The following is a 22596-nucleotide window of genomic DNA, read 5'->3' on the forward strand; positions in this document are numbered from 1 at the left end:
GACCAGAAACCAATTACTACATGAATAGGGTTGCAGGGAGTCTATGCAAGATAGTAAAGCACTTTCATTAAGTCCATTTGTACGCCTTTTTTCCAATGAACCGTCCTTATAAATGGCCTTTCCCGAGTTTAGTGAAGTCTATAGTTCCAACCAGCTTGTGAGAGAGTCCAACACAGACATGAAATAAATTCTGATCCCAACATACACCTTTAGATTTATTTGTGTATCTACAAGTGATCCTTCATCAGCTAAAGGATCGGGTAACAAATTAATTTCAAGTTTTGTTTGTCTTTTTTGGGAAATTGTATTCTTCGCATTCCTTCAATCCAAGTTATACCGCATACCAAAGAAGAATGTGGGCGGTTTAGTGTTCTTCTCTGAAAGCTACATTTGGGAGAGGGTTACAAAGAAAGGGAAGGGGGGGGGGGCAGAGAAAAAGTGAGAAAGAGAACTGAAAAGTCAGATGAAGGGAAACGGAGAACAGTCGACAGTACAGTAGAGAAGTTGTAAAGGACAGATAGAACAAAGCAGAAAGAGGGGGTGAATGCAGCGATCTTGCTTCAGAACTAGGCGAGTTCACCTTCAACAAGGGGAGATCATTCGCTCTTGCTTAGTATTCATTAGGAGAATTCTATGCATGGTGGACTCACAACTATCACCTCTTACATACCGCAGTAAGAATATCCCCAGGCATCTTTCCTACAAACCTGAGGACTATAACCTGAGGAAATGTAAAGTATTTTCAAATATACAGACATAGTATTGTGTGCAATGTATATTGAAAAACTATATATATAATGTGCAGTCTATACTTTTTTCAAAAGCTTTTCATATTAACAGATAATACTTAATTATCCCTCAAACTGTCGCAACCCCTTTTCCAGAAAAGCGCACTGCATATCCTACGGTGGCGTGTTTCTTAGCAACGAGTGGAAAGAAAGTAATTTTACCTGCATTGGCGAGAGAGCAAGCATAATGCCTGCATACAATTCAGTTTCTCATAGATGGATATTCTGCCAAATTCAAATAAATATGGAAAGATGACATCTGCTTAACACAAAGAACCTTTGAAAACAGACAAGGATGTAGAAGATATCCATATAAATAGTCTGTATAAATCCGTAATAAATCCATATAAATAGTAGATTTATATAGATGGTCTGACTGTATGGAATGCTGAATGGCACTTGGGAGCCCTTCATTTTATCAAACGCCAGAATTTCTGTTAAGAAGAGCATTCAGCTTGTGTAGAATAGGCCACTGCTTTCCATGAAATGTCTGATATACTAATCCTAGAACTATGGAAGCAGCCACTCTTTCTGTGTTTCCGGTTGAGCTTCAATCCTCACCCATAGCGATGCCTGACGACATCTCTGCTCAACCTGTCTGCCAGGTAGGCCCCGATCCGATCCAGCTTCTCAGGTGCGGACACCGCGTAAAACGTCAGCTTCTCCATGTCCGATTTGACCAGGCCATCCTAACGGACAAAGGCAAGCGCTCTTTAGTCAAGAGCAAAACAGTATCACAAAAGTTATGGCCTTTTCTCTCGTCTTCATTAGGCTGAAACACTGCACCAGAAGGGATGAGATTTAATTAGACCTGTGAACCAACAATGGTGAGAGGTGTGATTATGAAGGGTAGAAGCCTACTGGAGGCACGAATAATCACATTTGAAAACCTGCATGTTCTTTACACCTCTGTCTTATTAGCGGGTGTCTTTCACTGCGTTGGAAAGACAGACATTTGTGTGAAGAGAGTTGTATAAACTGCTTCCTACTTTTAAAAAGCTCATCCTACAATACACAACAATGAAACTCAGGAAAATCATTCAGAAATAGTGAATGTGCCATTCAAATGTGCGTGCTTCATAAGACATGAAATTTGGGTCATTGAACAGACTGCATCTCTTATAATTTATGTTGCTGGTTTCAAGGCATGCTTTGTGCAAATGCAATCCATTGTCCAATTATAATGTCAACCAGTGAAGAACAAAACGGTTATCAATTGTTCGCAGACAGAATTAATTCCTTTGCGAGATGAACGGAGCTTGTCTCGGTCCACAGGATTGCCTTAAAGGTAAGCTGTGACTCCGAAGGCTTTGAGCATCTGTCACGGAAAACGTGCTAAAAAAAAACCCCTGTCCTTCCAGGGGAGAAGCGGGAAGCTCAGCTAGCGTCAGGGCTCATTTATCATCAGTGAGGAGCCACCTGAAAGCCTTTGTTACCGTGGTGACCCCTGACAGTGCTGTCAAAGCCCTCTCCCATACCTCCACATGACAAGGGACTCCTGTCAACGTATGACATCTGGAAAAGGACTGGCTCTGTCTAAAACCTGAGTCACGTATGGGAAGCGACTCGTAAAGGTATTCATATAGGAGTGCCAGCAGATATCTGGCATTCCCTACCACCATGGTGTTGAACAATAGGTAGGTGATGAAAAGATGAAAGAGTGTGGACAGCTGATAGTTCAAACATAAATTCAGTGGGCAGTGTAGGTTTCTGTTCCTTTAGTAATATTTCTGTTCCACTACCTGTGTCAGAGAAAAGACAAACATTTCACCTCCTTGTCTCCTTTTCTCAGGAAAAAACTGTCTCACTTCCTGAAGACAGACAAGAAGCCAACCAGGGACAAATTAACTGAAAATAGAAGCCAAGAATACAAGCTAGTGATCAGATGTCTTTTCCAACAAGGAATTGTGCCAAAGTATATTTATTCCAAAGCTAGGCCTGTTGGTTTTTGCTTTGCCATATAACTTCTCCATTATTTTTCACTGTTAATGATTTATGAGACGACAAAAAAAATAAGTGGAACAATAATTGGAAATCATTGTGTGATTGAGATAATGAGCTTATGAGCTTTTTGTTGAGGTTGACTGAGTGAAAAAGATCTAGTCTGGAAAAGTACATATAATATTTAATACCGCAGTAAAGAAGTACAAAGGTATACCTGCACACCATTTTGGTGTACAGGGGAGTGTGGCTGGGGTGGGATACCATTTGCTTAATGAGAGAAATGACACAGTTTCCAATAAAGAGCCCCATGAGAACCCACACCACCTATAGCCTCAATGAGTGATAATTAATCCAACAAGGCCCTTACTGCTTTAACATTAAGATACTCCTTGGTAAATATTTGCTTACATTGAGAACCTCAAGAGAGATGATGAGCAGGCCTGGAAATACATGAACGTTATGCCTATTTATAAAGTCCATACTTGAGTGCATGTTAATCAACAAGGGGTTAAAAGAGTTAATCGGTTTCCCCTCCACATTCTTCCATGTTCGATAATATAGATTTTCTAATATCGGCACCACACAGTATGAAGGTCTAATTATGAGTCAAAATTAATTTGGCAGCCATGAGATATGCCTTTCTCAATTTTTTTTTTATTTTTTTTTTTAAACAGTGTAGTGAAACAAGAGAATGTTTCAAGAGAAGTGATAGAATCATTTTGCACTCTAATTAAAAGGTGTCATCAACTTTCCAGACTTGCCCTTAATGTAAAACGTGTGACATTTAGTTGTGAAAGCACTCAAAGTATAACCAACCTGCAGGCTATAAAGTTGCCTAAGTGTTCAAAATAGGAAAATTAAAAGGGATAAATGCTATCGTAAAGCAATCATTTTCAAAATTAAGTACGAATTCATATAGTAAGAAGGAATGCCATTTAATTCTGCATTTTCAGCCAGCACAGGTAAAATCCTTTGGTACCAGTCTCCAGGTCAGGAACTAATCATTCTTATGAATTAATGACACATAGCTTGTACTGGAGGTTTCGATTGGAGGGAACAAAATAGCAGCATTTCACAATGAACTACTTAACCATTTCTCCACTGTTAAGAGGATGAATCAAATGCAGTCCGCTTTCAGATGTTTTTGATATTTATGCTATTTAGGCTACCAAACAGACTGGTAGGCTGGCGCCTCATTTATAACTTATCTAACAAAGTTAGTTATTGTCCCTCTATATAACCTCACAAGGAATTTGTTGATTTATGCTCTCTCACTTCTAGTGGCAGTTTCTACTGGAAGGCCTGTTAAATCCTGAACAATAACACTCAGCTTTATCATGAATCGTTCGACCAATGCCTCATTCTCAAAGTAATTTGTTGCTGTTCAGTAATTACTTATTCAGGATTTTTTTATAGAAGAATCAGTGATGGAAAAATCTTTTTTGGACATTTTTGTTAATGATTGGCTAGGCCGAGATCAAAGCACTACGGTGAATGATTTCGATTAGCTCTGAACGGTCAATCATTAATGAGAATGCTCAAAAAGTTAGCTTTATTCAGAGGAGCCTACATGGATCACTCAAAAATCCCCACCATCACTGATGAAACCTGGAGTGCAATATTTCCTTGAGGTGAAATTAACTGTGAATCAACATGTTTCTAGTGTCTGAGTGATTAAAAACTTTTAATTAGCAAAGGTTTGTTTTTCTAGCACATAAGTTATTTGAGTCTGAGTCACATTCATTTGTCACGTAAATAAAACTAGCTGAAAATGAATGCCTTGCCAAATTAATTATACATAGCAAGTCCATGACCCTAACAAGGAAGATGAAGGCGTCTTATACTGTAAATCCAATAGAACGCTTTCCCTGGCTTTAATTGGTTTTAATTTCACATGATGTTCATGAAACACGGCAGCTCCCCAGAGACTGAACTCCAAATTAAACCCATGAACTGAAGCATCACCAAAAAGATAATCCAGAATTAAAACCTGCACACGAAGTTGCATTCAAAAACAAGATGAATATTTTAGTCAACCATGCCAGTTCTCATTATCACACATCAAAAACCCAAAATGCTCACTAGCAGGGCTGAGTATTATATTCATCTTGTTTTTGAATGCACAAGTATGTACATTACTGGATTACCTAATTACCTAAAACCTGCTCATAAGGAGCAGTAGTTCATGCTATCATTTCTGGTGGGCACATCCCCTAAAAATAGGGATCTGGGTGTGAAAAGTCTGAAGCAGAAACCACCGGACTGCTTTTTGACTGTGTCATTGTATTCTTTCTAAACATTACATTACATTAATGGCATTTGGCAGATGCTCTTATCCAGAGCGACGTACAACAAAGCGCAAAGTGCATACCCATAACCAGGGATAAGTGCGCTGAAAGACCCAAGAGGGAAGTACAATTTCAACTGCAAACAAACAAACTAATTTGTATATTCACATACCCAGAACTAACATAAATCACACTTTCATGCCCCTTCTTGATGGGTATTGACTTCTGGAACATAAAAGTCCTTACTCCCAATTGTGCCCAATGAGCTTGCATGGCAGTGTTTGGCCATTGGTGTGTGAGTGTGTGTGAATGGGTGAATGAGAGGGATTAATTGTAAAGCGCTTTGTGAAAACGCGCAATATGAAAATACAGTCTATTTAACATCCTGGGGTGGTTGGCGTATGGATGTCCATCTCATTTGCATAAAGTATTCTATAACCAATCAGGTTATTTTTCAATGAGGGCAGTGCTCCTTGTAGTACTAATCTGTAACACCAGGCTATCTAACGATAAGTATTTTTCAAAATTTTGAGGACAGCAAAAAATAAAATATTTCAGAAATGTTGCCATGGAATAAAATGTTTCACTATAAAGCATACAAACACATTAGTAGCTTTAAAAAAATGAGAACTAAAGACCTAGATTGTAATTACGTTACATCAAATGCAAAATATTTATGGAATATTACATACAATATACCATGAATGGAAGGAATTAGATATTCAGGAAAGCAGTTGAGAAAAAGACTGTGAGTCCTCCCCAAAGCAGACCCAATTCAGGGGTCGTGTCAGTCATTGACGAACGACAATGGGCACTCACTTTGGGGTCCTCGGGGAAGATGTTGTCGACCAGGCGCTTGTAGCGGGGCCTCAGGGGGCCACAGCAGCCGCATACACCTGGGAAAAAAACACACAGACACTCCTTCTGTTAACATCCAATACTCAGGCCCAGACAGCTAAGCACAGCAACATCACCTGTATGCTCACGTAAAACATATGCCAGATTTTCAATATCAAAGTGAGAGGGACAAATATTCAACTATTAAAATAGAAATTACACTAAGCTGTTTTTCCACTTTCCAAATCACAATCTAGACCTCAAGCTGTCAATTATAAGCTGTATACATTATTTTAATGTATTACTTACACAGATTAGACGATTTTAAATTTGTTTAGTACCTTGCAGTGAGGCATGCCTCCTGAAAGAACACATTTTGAAACGTACTAGTCAATGCAGCTTGTTGTTTTTAGGATTTAACAGTTTTCTTGTCGCTATATATATACTTGCCTAAGGACACTTTTTAATGAACCTAAAATATTATTCATCTAATGTCATCTTGTAAAAACAAGGCATTATGACAAGACTATTATGATGCTAAAATTCCCACATTTGGCATTCAAATAAATGGACTACAGAATGTTTTCTTTGTTTTAATGAACAACTGTATTTGCATGAATTGGTGCGGGAAGGTTTATTTTTATAGGCCATATAGTACATTCTAAGCCTAGCAGTTAATGGTTATTAATCGATTAATGAGCACTGATAATCGATTAAAAGAATTGCCCAAAATTTGCATCCGTAAATGATACAAAATGGTGGAAGGCATAGTGAACAAACTGTCCAAAAAACATTCCGCTTAAAACTCTGTGGCCTAAGGATATCCATAAAAACTGAACTGTTGATAATTGCAGTGCTATTACTCCCATCAGGTTGACAATGAGAGAGGTGAGAGTGGTGAAGTGCACTCACTAAGAATACATCCAACGAGAACAAAGTGATTCATCCCGAAATTAAATTGCTCACTGAATTTACTTTACAAACCTTCATTGACTTTGATTACTTCTAAGGGCATGCGATGTAGCCAGGGACTTGCATACACAAACGTTTGGTTTTGTATTGATGTTCATGAACCACAGGACAAATGGAGCACTATAGAATTTAGCCGATGAAATGATCAAACATTGTTCAAACATTGTTCAAACAAACACCGCATTAAGATATTTAGTCAAGTTTAAGAAGAAGCCTCCATGATACCGGGATTAATAAGCTTGATGACATCTTTTTCAGGACAACAATTATATGAGGAACCATTTCCAATTCTAGGATATAGCAGATAAAAAATAATAGGATTGAAAAGCATCTCATTTCTTAACATGGAAATGAGATGTATACTGGGCAGTTGGCATCCAGTACTCGCTTCAGGCTAAGCTCCAAAATTCAATTTGTTTGTGTTATGGTCAATTACGGCTGCCAGCAAGGACAGGAGGCAATACATCCACATCTTTGGGTGACATAATACGTGTCATGGCAGGCAAATAGCACCCAAGGGCTTCTGTGCAGAACACTATCAGCCAGATGTATTTTAAAAACAACAAAGTCAGATAAATAAAATCAGGGGACAAGACCAGGCCCCCAACCCAAAAATGTATTTCCCTTATTCCAGATAAATGAATTGCCCAATGAAGGATTATGTTTCATTCCACCCTCCTCAACTGAAGTCAGCTCATTTGAAATTCAGCTGCAGTCTGTTACGGGCAAAGCATCAGTAATGAACTGTCAAACTGTGTGCATTTTACAGATTACACACAGCGGACCGATCCCAAGTATGTTTGTCAGCAGACTAGAGACTTTGCGTGGGAGGAGTTCCTATCATTCTCTTTTCGGATCGACCAATCAGAAGGCTAGGATTTTTGGTACAACCAATAAGAAGGTCATCATCAAATATTAACCCGACCAGTCATAGTCTAGAATCAGTTGCCGATCACTTTCTAACCCAGCCAACAGCTTCACACAGCTTTGTTTTAATCCTATTGTTGTATTACTGCTCGGTCTCGGTTATATGAATCATTTTCTAAACCAGGAGGGGGGTTAACTGTTGTCTTCATTCGATTTGTTATGCTCCTGTAATCTCGTATTTTAAGTCACTCAGATCTAATTGGGATTCGCCCAATTCAACACATATATGCAACACTTCTTCACTCAATTTCTGTTATGCCTTTTTGGATTTTTGGACAAAAATATGACAATGGCAATAAATAAGGGAGCCTACATTATTCCATAGATCAATATGATATATACTGTGCTTTTAATATCAGTTACCAAATAGCATACTCTGCAGAATGAGGCTATGCATGTAAACATGAGTGAGGTTTACTTTAGGTAAACTTCAATACACTTTTACATGAGCAGGGTACTTAGCGGGTTAATATTCCATCAAGGTTTTTCTGAAGTTTAGAATCTGAGTACTTCCATGTTATGTAGCAATTTCTTTCAAAAATTATCAAAGCGTCTTATTTATGAGAAAACTGCATCCACTGTATTCAATAAAATGTTTTGGTATAAACTTTGGACCCTTTAAATTCACATATAATGATAATTAGAATAAAAACAGAATACCAACTTTTAATGTGGAAATTGAAAAGGTGATACACAAATAATGTGTAATTCTATTTTAAGTGAACCTTTAGCAAAAATGTATTATATAAACTTTCCAAACTGCCCTCAACCTACTCAATCTCAAGCAAATTCTGCAGGTCACATTTGTGGTTTAATCTCAGGAGTACAGACTGAGATGTACAGCGGTATTTTTTGGGTTATGACTGTAAACACTGGGATTAAAAAAGACACCATTGCTTAAGGTGTGACATGAGTATCAAACACCAGAAAGGTACATTAAGGAACATGAACACAGGCTTGTACTCTTCAGGACAGTGTTTATTTCTCTTTTATTGCTCCTGGGTTGCAGTCCCAGGTTCCAGTCCATTAAATAATGTTAATAAAACTACAAAGAGGAAAGAATAAAACAAAAAGCAAATTAAGGAATGGTTAACTAGACAATTAGGTGTTGTTTTTAAAAGATATTCTTTTAACAATGAGGCTGGAGTAAAATCAGACACGATCAGTGTGAACACTGTCAATGCTGAGTAAACGTAAACTCTGGTTCATGCACACATCTCCCTCATTCATTTTACATTGACCACTTCTTAGACTGTATCTTCTAGCTACTGGGTTTAGCTAGTTATATTGAAAAAAAATTTGATACTATATTTTTTCATTAGTTTCAATGCTTTTTTTCTGTTCTGGCTAAGATATGAGTAGCCACCCAGTGGTGGAATTAGATACTAAGGGGACAAGTAGCCTACCAACAGTTGCGGTCATTATTTTCTGTATTTTGCTACGAGTGAAGCCACGCCATACTATTTTGTTGTTTAGCAAGCTGATAATGTTCACAGCTAACAGTCTAAAACGGCCGGCATACCTTAAGCACGACACTGGTACAAACTCATTCTTTGTATCATGGAATTTAACAGGAGGATGGAAAATAAAACAATAAAAAAAGAGAAACACGTAGTCTATTGGCTGGGTTTAAAAAAAAAGCGATCAACAACTGATTCTAGATTGTGACTGGTTGGGTTAATATCATATTCAAGCCTCCTGATTGGTCGGACCGGAAAGTGAGTGAAAAGAACTCCGACCACGCTTAGTCTCCAGTCTACAGACATACCGTAGTCAAAAGGTCATCTGGCAAGGAAAGGCCAAACACCAGAGATCAATGCAGAGTCATAGAATGGTGTGTGATCCTGTGCAGATCGATGAGGAGACACGGCACAACCCTATGAAGCAGATCGATGGAGAGCATTGCAATGCATGATCTTGCTCTTCCGCCCATAAATATGAGAAACCTCCTGAATCTCCGGCCGGTTTCAGAGCTACAATCTGCCATGAGGGAGGACTGGAGACAGATACATGATGGTTTTCCAGAAATAAAGCAGGGCTAATGTGAAAGGGGAAATAAGGGGGAGGAAGGGAAGGAGAAGGAGGAAGAGGAGGAGGAGAAGATAAGTTTGCGAGAGAGATAATTTTAGACTGGCCAGAGGGAGATGGCCATTACAGACAGCACCTGCTTAGCGTTCTTGCGAGTAACAGTCATCAGACATGTGGAGAAAATGCTCTTTTTAATACAAACCCTGCCCCCTATACTAATTGGAGCCTTATTTGACGCCATTTCTGAAGCACTCCTGAAATGGGTTTGCTTAATGAGAGCTTGTCTCAGGTGAGGTCAGCAATACGCCGGCAAAGCCATTTTTATAGCATACAAACACACAGGCCCGCAGGGCTGCAGATTAATGCAATTCATTACTGTTCATTTCACGGTCTTGTCGACAGTCAACCTTTAAGGGCCTGGTTTAAACATGTTCATTATGAACATAGCAATTACCTCCCTTATGAGTGCACAGGAGGCAGAGCCTTTGGTAAATAATGAATGAGTCTGTGTATTTTTTTAATTAGGTTATTTATTTGCGATAGTTGGCTGAAGTCCACACTTTTTTATTTATTTATTTTATTTTGATGACCGTAATAGATTTAAGGTCAACAACAACTTGACGAGTGGCTAAAGGTGAAGACCTGTTTTTTTGCCGTAGGGAAAGAGCAAATCATGTGTAATAATTTATTTTCTTGACAGACCTGTCACATAGTTCATACCGTGTTCACAGGAACGTGCAACGTACCTCCCCCCATCATAATCACATGCTCACAATATCTCCCCCTGCTGTGCTGAAACGTGAAAATAAATAATAAAACAAGGAGGATACTACTGTTAAAATATCACGTTGACATTACCGGGGGTTTAACAGGGGATTACATGTGGTTGCAAATTCTCTCTGTAAACAGACTAACAGAATTACCATCAATAAGCACAACTGATTGAACCCAGAGTCAAATCACTGCAGCAAAAGCCCTCTTCATTATCCCCAGGTTTAAATGACTTTAGCTAGACACATCTCGCAACATGTGTAAAAAAAAAAAAAAAAAGACACGGGTAGGAGAGCAAACATTTCACCGATATAATCGCGTGTAAATTAAAATGGATTATGAGGACGCTGATCCCCAAAACTAATTTCCCCCCGATGTTTCCCGAGCGACTTCTTATGATTAAAATGTGATTAACCGCGTCCCTCGGCATGTCTGCGCTGTGAGGGGAATCAGACCGCTAAACTCGGGCGTCGTCCTCTGCTTTCCGCCGTTGCTCTGGCCACCGAGCCACCGTCGTTTCTCCGCCATTCCTCCTGCCCCAGAGCTTTTCCGAGGACACTCGAGCGGTGTCCTTAACGGCCGATTAAATATTTAGCGGCACGGAGGAGAATGAAACCACCCCTGCTGGATTCCCAAAGGAGGGCGCCGTTCCCAGCAGCTCAGCAGGACTTTTTTTTTTCACTGCACAACAGACACTCTTATTAGTCACTGAATCAGGACCCGCAATGATTCACCCAGTAGTGACAAGCACAAGCAAAAGAGCAGCTACTGAAAGTTGTGCTTAAGTGGCTAGTACAGGCGGTGTTTGCCAAGGGGACGGATTCGGGAACGAATACAGCCGCAATATGAGCAGCCAGACAGAGACTGAGGCGCCGTATCCCTTTCACAACCTGATACGCGCGCCATCACACAAGTGTAGCCACTTGACTGAATTTGCTTGGCATGCCTTCTCCGGGTCAATACACTTTCACAATCCATATGGGTCACACAGATTTACTGATTTTAGACAATGGAGAGTCTGTTACCTTAAGGTTGCAAGCCCAAATATTTACCCACAACACCACACTGCTGACTGTGTAACAAGAAAGGCTTGCCTCTACCGAATTGAGCAATACAGCACACTTCTGTCCATACCAGCTATGCGTCAGGGATGCACTACATGTCCTCAACTGAAATATGTAAGTCATCTTCGGCTATTTGAGGGCCACTGAATCTTCTCGTTGAGTGGCACCAAGCCACTTTGCAGTGCATTAATTTGCAGTGGCTAAAAGCCGGGGTGAGAGAAATCTATTTCCACCAGTAAGCCTACATCTACTGAAGACAAACAGCAGATGGAAGATGCAAGTGTTTGGACAAACAGGCTTATTCATTCTGGTTCAGGGCTTTCTCCCTGGCCACTGAGTGGGGAGAGGGCTGTTCTTGTACATTTTGTCTTGTACATGTCTGTACCGCACATGCTCAGGGCATCTGAGTTTAAATAACGCCCGTAATGCATCGGCCCAGAGCAATATCTACTGTAAACGCCACCTAAATCAATATTCCACCAGCACTTCACGCCAACACAGCATTTGAAACACACCTATATCAGTATCACACGGACAGCGCAACAGGGTCAGTGGCATATGTTACAAACTTGAATCAACAGTACACGCAGATGGCAGCTGGGTCAATGCAACCTCAGTCCAGCATAAAGGCCCATTTCCAGACCTGTAACACTGCAACCTCAGTATCACACCTCTGTACCTTTCCCCTGTGTCCTCTAGCTTTGCACCTGATGAACTAAAAAAACCCACAAAGGGCACATGCTGTGCAGCACATGCACTTTCTGGGGTCAGGATGTGATCCTGGCTCAGGTAAACCTGCACAATGGGGCACAAAAGACTCGCAGGACCCCGTTATCCACATCCCGTTCTTAACATTCAGATCCAGAACCTCAGAGCACATTTCTGAACCCTCTCAACATTTATGAACAGACTCCCTCCATGTACATACATTTGCGTCTCAAATCATTTACAAAACAAATGAATGAAGGCAAATGGAAAAGCACACCCCTTATGGTCACAGTGATTGGCAAAATGCATGTATAGATTACGGCCACGGGGAAATCATAAAAAAACAGCGGGACAAATTAGTCCATTTCCATCAAAACCTAGGAGGAAGGAACAACAAATGAAGCAATCTCATCCTGTTTTCCATCTCCCTATCAAAAATAAATTGCCGATTACTCAGAATATTCACCTCCTGGCCCCTCATTCCACACAGTTGCTATGGAAAACACTTTGAAGGTGCCAGAAAAACTGGTTCATTTTCAATTCACCTTGAACAGAGGGGCATGCTAAATACACCAAAAAAAACACAACCTGACTTACTCCCAAAAGTCTTGCTAACCTCTTGCATTCAAAAACAAAAAAACAGAACAAAAACAAGAGAATGACAAAAAGTAAGGTGGAAAGAACAATGGGGACAAAGAATGTGTATCAGCAACAGTTGGAGAGAGAAAGGCACAGCACTTAATAGTAAGGTTACAACGCACAAGCTTGTTCCGAGACTGACAAGTCACTCACAACTGAATGAGCACACCATTGAGAAGCACTTTCAGAGAGCCCCAGGACAATGCCTTCCTAACAGTGATGTGCTCATTCCAACATGAGTCAGGAGGCTTTACCACAAGCTCTGCTGGTCCATTAAACGGCTCTCTGGCTGACCTACCCAAACTCATGAAAGGGGTCGTCTCCCTGTCCCGGCTGTAGCTGAAAGCTCCGTCAGCCTCCGAGCGAGGGACCTGCATGTAGCGTCTCATGGCCGCAGACACCGGGGAGGCTCCGTGGGGCTCTGGCCGCTGGGCTGGTGGAGCTGCGCTCAGCTCCTCACCCCCCCGCTCGCCCGGTCGGGTCCGATCTCTTCCTCGGTGAAAGATAGCGTTCCACCAGCACGGTCATTCACCCGGGTCTCTAATTAACAGCACGTACGGCTGAAGGCCGGATCGCCGTTACCGGGCTCCGGCAGAAGCATATCGGGTTGCCTTATGGGATGTCCCCTCAGGATCGATGAGAGGGCCGCATCAATACACCGCCGCGGAAAGGAAGGGCGGATTCAAGGCTGTTTATCTGCGGCCGTTCACTTGTCAAATTGCCTCAAATAGTGAACGTATTTGGTTATTTGACGGGCAGTGCATCACCTCAACCTCCCTTGTCCTTTTCACTACAAAGACAATAAAAGAAAATAAAAATGGCTGTTGATTAGATTGGATTGGACTACTTTGCTGTTAATTTAATTTCCAACTAGTAGTTAAACATCGATTGATTTAGCTGCTTTTGTTAATTACTTTTTCTTGAAACATGCACTTTGACTGCACCCTGTACTTTTTAATCTGTTCTTGCACTAGGAGTGACCAATTCCCATAAACAACGAGCAGGATAGCATAGAATTCAGCATGCAGCATCGGAAAGAAAACGGAGGATTCAACTCCTGTTCTCATTGGAAACAAAATGGATGTTGCTTTCCTCCTTCTCCCCTGCGATATTAATCTCTGTTTCATTTTCTGCAAGCATGATGGGTTGTTCCTTTCCAGCCCCTCCAGGTATATAAATGTGTTTTGTTTGGAAAAGTAAGCATGCTCATGATCATTTTTTAGGAGCTATGAAAGATGAAGCTCTGGAGCTCTGGAAATGACTCTCTGCCTCAGACTCCCTCTCCTAACCCCAGACAGATGAACCCAAGAACCAATGCAACCAGCATTTCATTTAAGAGTGGAATACATTATATTTTCTTCTGTGCCAACCCTTCTCAGAGTTGTGATTTACTAGGACCATTGCCTTACTTAAGACCTTGCACAACCAATGCACTATTGTTTTGATATCAATATATTATGTTCCCCAGACAAATCCCCATTTCCAGTAAAATGGATGGCTTCAGTGTGCTTTGCTTTCGAAAAACATAATAATGAATGGGGCAATGAGAGGAGACCAATGGACTGCATGTATGTGTTGAAATGACAATATTGTGACCGATGGCCCAAGAACGTCACATGATTAATTCCCATGGCCCAGTGAAGCACGTCCACATCCTCTCACAGAGCTTTCAATTAAAATTCCAGGGGAGAGACAGGCCCTCCCTACGTAAACATAGAAACGAAGCCTCATATCCATCCTGTCCTCTGTAATTCATTGATGGAGGAAGAAAGCATCTCTGGGCAGAGTGAAATATGCTTTGCTGTGAAGAAAACTAAATAGAAGGCCGTATAAACGTGGCCTCCGTGACCAACATGTGCACTATAGTTCATCTTTCCCTGGGAGCTGCCAAGGTCATACTGGAACAGAGAGCAACCAGAGCCAAGGTTCAACATTTCCTTTATTTACAGAAGCTCTGTGTCCTTACATAAATATGGAATTAAAGGAGGGTAGGCTAATGTGAATTGCAGCATTACATATTTGTTGAAAAATTAATGGAAATATACCATGTCGAATAAACCTATGTGAAGGCCACATACCGTACTCCTTGTGAAATAATAATATAATAACCTAATAAAAACATTTGTAAGAAATAATAAGTTCCAGTTACATGTGTTAAAAATACATTTATCAATATTTAACAATTTGTAATATAGCAAAAACATTTTTTTACCATGTATCTTTACAAGATTCCCTTGCACTAGATCTGAGTGGTGCTCGTCATAGTACAGTTTGAATTAGTGTGTGGAGCTCCATACCAATACATTTTTAATCTGCACTTGAAAATCCATGTGCATTCTAATCTGGATGATGAGTGTTGCTCTGATTAATTCTTGGGAGAAAAAAAAATCCTGATGAAATGATGAAATGTCATGTGACTCCCAATCTTATATTTCCACAATTATCACATTTTATAAGCAGCTTTTACACAAACATGACGGAGTGATGACTTTAATAGTGCTGACTGATAAATATTGTTACAATCAATCATTGTGGACGCACTGAAAATAGATTTGCATGTGTCAACCCAGCTTTGAATGTGAGGATTATGATATGATTTTGTAGTGACATTTGATTAAATGCAAAGCGGCTTCATATTCAGCGAAACCCACTGGTCACATACTGCACATGACATACTATGACCCAAGTCATAGGTCCAAAGTCCCAAGGGACTGGTAAAAAAAACAAAAAAAACAACAACAACCACATAGAAGCAGCTGCTAATTGTTAAGCATATAGAAGAATGTTGCTAATATTTATCCAGCTATCTGAGTGTTATTAAAATGTATTAGTTAGCAGCATAATAAGGCACATGATGTTCAGAAATGACTGCTGCTAGGCAACTGCACTTGCTGCCATTGGTGTTCAGGGTTCTGACCATCTTAATTGGCAAGCTAGTTATCTTAATAAACATGCCTGGAAGCATGTTATTTCTGCCACTTACCTACTTCCAAGCCAAAAAATTGTAATCTATGAATCTATCTATGAATCTATCTTTTTTGCTGCTAAATACATGAAAAACAGCATGGTTCAACCAATAAGCAACACGTTGAATGTAAAATACTACTGGTTTGCTACTAAACATTGTGTACTGTACAAAAAAAATGTAAACAGAAGGATGTATGTTGGCTACTTTGTCTTATTTCTCAGGTAGCTACCTCTGATAAGCTCATAAGATTGGTGGCACTGTTGGCACTAGGGAAGATATGCTTTCCTTCAGCCATGTGACAAAATGTGACCCATCCATCCCACTCAACTTTGGTGATCTGGACCCATACTTAACACAAAAATCCTAACATAAAAATGCTGTTCTGTTTCTCTGGTCTGTTCTGCCCAACCAAATTTGGTGGGCTAAGATCCCAAATATGTATCTCAATACATGGATTTTATGTTAAAGAGAAGAAGCCCTATACATTTTTCTACATGAAAGGTAAATGCTACAAATGCGCATCATCATCACCAACAGTGAAAATCAAACACAGGACATTATTTGCAGTAAAGTCCCTTTTGCAAGCTTACATATACAAATCTCTGCTTGGAGTGCTGTCAGCCTTGATTCTGATGCGCAGGCGTGTGGACAAAAACACAAGCCGAAGAGGAATGTGAACACGGTGCAAAAACCACAGAGTCTGGAAATATTACAACTTTATAAACCAACAGACAGGACTGCTGGACTGCATGAAAGATGGCATTGCGGTACTTCATCCGGTCGCCTCAGGTGCCTGCATTACGGCCTTAAGATTTGTGAACCTTGAAGGGAAGACCATGTGTGAAAATAGACGGTGACCTATAAATCTCGGTCTGTGTAGCACAACGCAACGCAATGCAGCACTGCTGCTATCTAAATTTATAAAGCAATGACGTGATCACAAGTTTAATTTTAGCCCTGCTCACTGCTCTGCTGGGCTTAATCTCTGACGATTCTCAGAAAAAGACTTTGAGATGGACCTGAATATGAAAAGACTCCTTGGAATGCCCCTGCTCCTTGCCAATGGGGAGCATAACCTTCCCTTATATCAGATCCTGTGCGATTTCAGGCATAATCAGCTTGCTTTGTGATGCTTTTTAAGTGTGCTGTGGGACCGTTCTACAGGTCTACATGAATAGGAGGATATTGAAGTTCTAAATACCTCTGCTGCTGCCTTGTCTTTGACCTACAGAGGCCTATTCCCTTATCATGCCTGTCCATCATCCCCCAAGGTTTCCAGCTCTGAGTGATCTCTAATCCTCAGGGCTGGACTCTCAAGGTCTCCTCTGTTACGAGGTTACGAAATGCTGATGAAAGTTTATGTCTACAACTGCAATCGAAACAAAAAAACAGCACCATCTTCAAAATATGAGGGACACCTGCATTAATGCATAGACTGCTTTGAGTTTTCCCATGCTGCCAGAATATTAAATCCTTGTCAAAACAATCTAGGAATAACACTAACCTTTCTTCATATCTGGGGAGTTTATAGACATAAGAACAAACACAGGGCTTCCCATTACTTGTGCAGCAAGGCATCACAAATAGGAAGACTTGTCAAATACCTGGATATCCATTCCTGGGCCTGTTGGTAATTGCAAAAGCTAGACCATCTATTATGGGCAGGAGCACAAAGGCAGACCAACCATCAGTGATAGGCATTCTGATGAAAATGTGACCAATACATATACCTTTTTGCCCACGATCCCCATGCCCTTCAAGATGATGAATTTCACAGAGCAGCTAAAAAAATCCATCCATCATTCTGGCTCACACTTTTCTAATTTAAAAGTACTTCAGGCTGGGTTGCGAGGCAGCTCACAGGGGAAAAGCGGCACTTGCAGCACACGAGTGAGCACCACAATCATGGGCTGAATCTGACTGTGGCCAGTAACCCTGCAGTGGTGGCACACCATTGGCATTGCACTGCCCAGGGGATACATGGGAGGGGTTCAGTCAGCAGGGATAGTAGCGCTCCGGAGGCCGTTGTTGGCCAGCCGGGTGCCTATGGCTTCTTGGGCTATGCTTGTGTATGACGTGCATGTGTCTCCTCCACCCCCACTGCAGCTCACGGCTACGGTGAGAAAAGAAGCAGCAGGCTGGCTCTGCATGTTCACGTAAATATGTGCAACCATATATGAGCGCGCTTGTACATAGTTAGCAAATTGGAAATAACAAATTGGAGATGCAAAATTTGAAGAAAACACTGCTCCTGGCAAGTCGAAACGGCAGTATCGAGTCAAAGCAGCTCGGGAATCACTATAATGTATTATAAACCAGGGCACCCAGGATTTTGAAATTACAAAAATGAATGCAAATTCCCCACAGTAACTGTATGAGCATTCTGTTGGCATACTGTTATGGGCAGCAGCTTCAGCGTAATATATTATTTCATGCCCCTTAGATAAATGGTATATTCATTTTCAAAAAGAACATTTGCAACCGCCTTGCAATTTACAATCATTCCAACAATTTTACTGAGGAAAAAACACTAAAAAGACCACAAACACAAATTGTTGAAGGCACTGCTGTAAATTCATTACTTTTCACAAAAAAAAAAAATCACAATGGAACTGATAAAACTGTATGTGATTTTTTTTTGTGCACCTTTAAATGTGCAATTTCTTGCTAACCTCTTAACCTTAACGTTAAATTCTAAGAGCTTGTATGTACACTCTAGAACACTACACATACTTCCTGAACTGCAAATACCATAACATGAAAATACTATGCATCTACGGAATTATTTGACCCTGTCTACATCCTGTGAAGTCCAATCCTTTCCCAATTTTTTGTGTTGAACATTCTCCTCCCATACCAATGCTCAGTCTACTGGTTGATGATGTGGTGTGTACTAGCAAGGTTTCCTCTGCGCTAATAGTTTTAGATTTTTCCATTAATATATTCATGAATAATGTGTACAAATGCATGAGTAACATTTAAGTGATAGGTTCGTATACATATAGCATTCTGTTCGCGACTAGTGAGAGCATGTGCTCTGGTGGGTGGACAATGACAATTCTGATCGTATTAATTACTATGTATCATTTTTTAATAGGAGCTCGATGATTTCTGTTAGATTCACTATTTATGTACCAACTACAATGTATCAATGTGTATTTTACTTTTGAGAACTACTTTTTCAGAGTAGGTCAGGACACCACAAAAACTCTCTGCCTAATTAATTCAGCCAGGAATGTAGTCCCTGCCTGGTAATTAGGTTTTCTGCTTCAAATGTATTTTTGCAGATTTTTTACACATATCCAGTCAATCCCTATCCCAACCCAATTCAATTCCGGTTTCAATTAAAGCAGAACTGCACATTTGTCACAGCAGCAATTTGTTCCCACATCTGTGCTTCTCGGTAACTCCTGTGACCTGGAAGGATATTTGAAATTTGCCGTTTGATTCTGGCTACCACAACCTAATGGGGCTATTAATGACTTCCACTCGGTGCCACTATCTGGAGATAACAACGTCCATAAACACACTGTCCCTTCCTTAGCCAGCAGGGAGACCCAACGTAAACACCTCGAGAATTTATGAGGGGAAACTCTGTAAACAGGCAACGCCAGGGAGACGGTCGGACTCGGAAAAGGTCGGAGAGATGACATTAGAGCCCTGCAGCACGCGTGGGAGGGCAGATGGTTTCAGTTTCCGACAGCATCCTCACCTGCGATTCGAGTCACGGCCAAATCAGCCGGAGTAGTGCACGCACACGTCAGTGCACACACACATGTTTGTGAGTGCACGCATGCACGCATGTACACACAGAAAAGGCTGGTACACCCAAACAACCACTCCCACTCCTTCCCCAAGGAGGGAGTGGTGAGAGACAGCCTGACATCCAGCACTCGAAATGGAGATGGATGTTCTGTTACTCAGTCACTCCACCGAATTACCTCGCCCTCAGAGGAGGGCACCCACGCCCAGTCGCAGTCAGCAGTCACACAGGACTCCACTTATGCTCCTAAACAACCTCTCAGCTTCCTTTAAACCCATTAACAGCCTCTCTGTTGGTTTTGTCCAAGCTCATAAGTGTCCGATACTCACATAATCTCTTCCCGTCAGACCTGGGCAATCATAGCAAACAGAGCGTATGCCTACCTTCAGCCAAATAGAGCCATACATCTGCCACTTCCTCGCCCATGCCTCTCATAGCCCAGAAGGGAGAATGCATTGACAGCTGATGAGGAAAGATTACCTGGCTTTGTGCGGCGGGTGTTTAAAATTCAGAAAGGGCAGGCGAAAAAAGGACTTTGTTGGGTCTGCTTGGAGAGTCATTAATAAATCATGAAGAATATTCCTCACTGGCAACAAACCATGTTTATGAGCACAGCATGCCGCAAAACCTCGGGGTCCAATTAATCTTCCCTCCAGATTGATTCCCTGTCCTTTAGCTCACACTGCTGACACCAGCGCAGTGACGGGGCCCTTGTACATAAGGCCAGGGGCCACGCCTGGCACGGCTCCCTGCGCCTTCCATGTCCACGCTAATGCTGGACAATGCTAACAGTTAGTCAGAGCGCTACTGCCAGCTGGAAAACAGACCGTCGAATTGCTGTTTTTGTCCACGATGACAGGATAACAAAAGCACAATTTTTAGGGATGAAATTCAGTCCATTAAACGCATAGAAGCACTCTAAAAACGTGACCCTCTCGTCACATTCCAAAGCTCGGATTCCAAGGTGCAATTTGCCTGTCTGCGTTTATGAAAGCAATCTCATCAGCTGCAGTACAGTCGAGCTTTGATCTATTTTTAACACGGTTTTCTGTGTCGTGATATGGATAAGAGATAGCGGAAAACGGTATTACCTGCTTAGAAGGGCAACACTGGCAAAAGGAAACAACTGTCAACGGGCCCAGTCCTAACAATGCTCAAAATACTTGCACGATAATGAAAATGTCATATCAGATACAATAGTATCAATAATTTTAAAAGTGGGCTAGACCAAATGAAACCACTCGATATTAGGGCAGAATGGGGGAAATAATGTTTTAGGATCATATTACAGAATAGAAAACCAATTTAGACCAGGTCATTTAGTCCAGAATCTGAAATTGGATCCTCAACTGAGGAAGGTAGCCAACAGCGCATGTGTTTCCTGATGTATGAATCTGTTACTAGTTTAACAGCATTTTCATTACATCAAGTGCTCCAGGATAGAGAACAGACTCATTAATCAAATATGATATACAAACCCAGCTTATTGTAGATCATCAACCACTGGAAGCTCTGTTACTTTTTTTGAAGGATTAATAGAACCATATCTATCATATGGTATAAGTTATTTCACACTCCTAGTGCTCATTTATAGACATTATTCTTAAAGCATTTTATCACAGTGATAAAGAATGAGCACATAATCCCTACTGGCCAAAAACAAAATATTGTGTCATCATTTTTAAGAGCCCTGAGTTTTATTCTAAAGATGAAGATAGAAAGATAGAATTTAAGGCTTGTAACAAGTGTTCTCCAAGCTTAAGTTGGCTTCCGTGCCTTTATTAGTAGTCTACATTTTATACAATAACTCACTTTATGATCATCAATATTAGTAGTTTATTAATTATGTAAAAATTTTTCCCAGTTATAATGGGTGATGAATACAACCAGAGTTGAATAAACAGTTAAAAACTGTGAGTGAAATGAGAAAACACTGATTTTGATAAGAGGATGAAAAATTTTAAGTAAGCTAAACAAAAGAGCATAACAACAGCCTAATAAAAACATTTTTCAGGGTGGAGCATTGCCTTCAACTCAAATTCAAAAAGCAAAGCATTTCCCTCAGAAGAATTATCAATATATTGCAAGAGTACAAGAATAAAAATCAACTCTTTGAAATCAATCATTGTTAACTTCATTTTAAAGTGCAGAGTATGGCTTGGTTATAAAGGCAGGCAAATAAACATGAATATAAAAGCTTGAACTTAAATCACATGTAGTGCTCATAGTCCAACTTAAACATGTCTGAAAATGAGATTAACCTGACAGCAAAACATCACAAGTACTGGCTCGCAGGTTGTGATTTGCTGGGGAATCAAAATTGCCCTCTACACCATATTTTAAGATAAAAACAATTACTGAAAACAAACATCCATAGTCAATATTAATGTAATGGGCCATATATTTGCTTTATTGCTTCCATGGGTCTATTTCCTGATGACATTAAATTGTCATACCCCGATGATTTGCAAACAGCCTGTGGTTCAAGCAAGGACAAAGGCATTCCCTGAGCTGGGAGGTGATTAAATGAGCTAAATTATAACTGCTGAAATGATCTGGGTTGCTAAGATGCAGAACGAATCTATGAACACCCATGCAGACGCTCAATGTTAACTTGTAGATACATGCATGTAGCTGATGAGCTCGGCAGTTTCATGCACTGCCCATATTGACTGCTCCTCTGGGACCTCAGGTGAGAGGGGCGGACATTTTGTATGTTTGTTTCAAATTTATTTGCAAAATAAAATCACTGAAAATCACAGACCTTTAACAGCAATTATCATCTAATTAAGTATCAATTAAATCTATTCATAAAAGCCTATTCAAGTATAAGTTATACTCTGGCACAACCTCACCATTCAAATACTGCTCACGAAAAAAACATGAATATTAATTATTG

The 22596-nt window shown here is 40.5% G+C and overlaps 1 protein-coding gene across 2 annotated transcripts in view; it reads right to left on the reverse strand.

Moving 5' to 3' along the window:
- The window catches only part of efr3a (EFR3 homolog A (S. cerevisiae)), a 114890-nt gene that overhangs the window by 79152 nt on the left and 13142 nt on the right, over positions 1-22596 (reverse strand). For both annotated transcript variants that reach the window (XM_061254940.1, XM_061254939.1), the window contains exons 3-4: positions 5840-5916; positions 1350-1477 (exon numbers count right to left, since the gene is read on the reverse strand). In XM_061254940.1, coding sequence (XP_061110924.1) covers positions 1350-1477; positions 5840-5916 — 205 coding nt within the window. The remainder of the gene's footprint in view (positions 1-1349; positions 1478-5839; positions 5917-22596) is intronic.

The sequence above is a fragment of the Conger conger genome, chromosome 9, assembly GCF_963514075.1.
Source record: "Conger conger chromosome 9, fConCon1.1, whole genome shotgun sequence".
In the NCBI taxonomy this organism is placed as follows: Eukaryota; Metazoa; Chordata; class Actinopteri; order Anguilliformes; family Congridae; genus Conger; species Conger conger.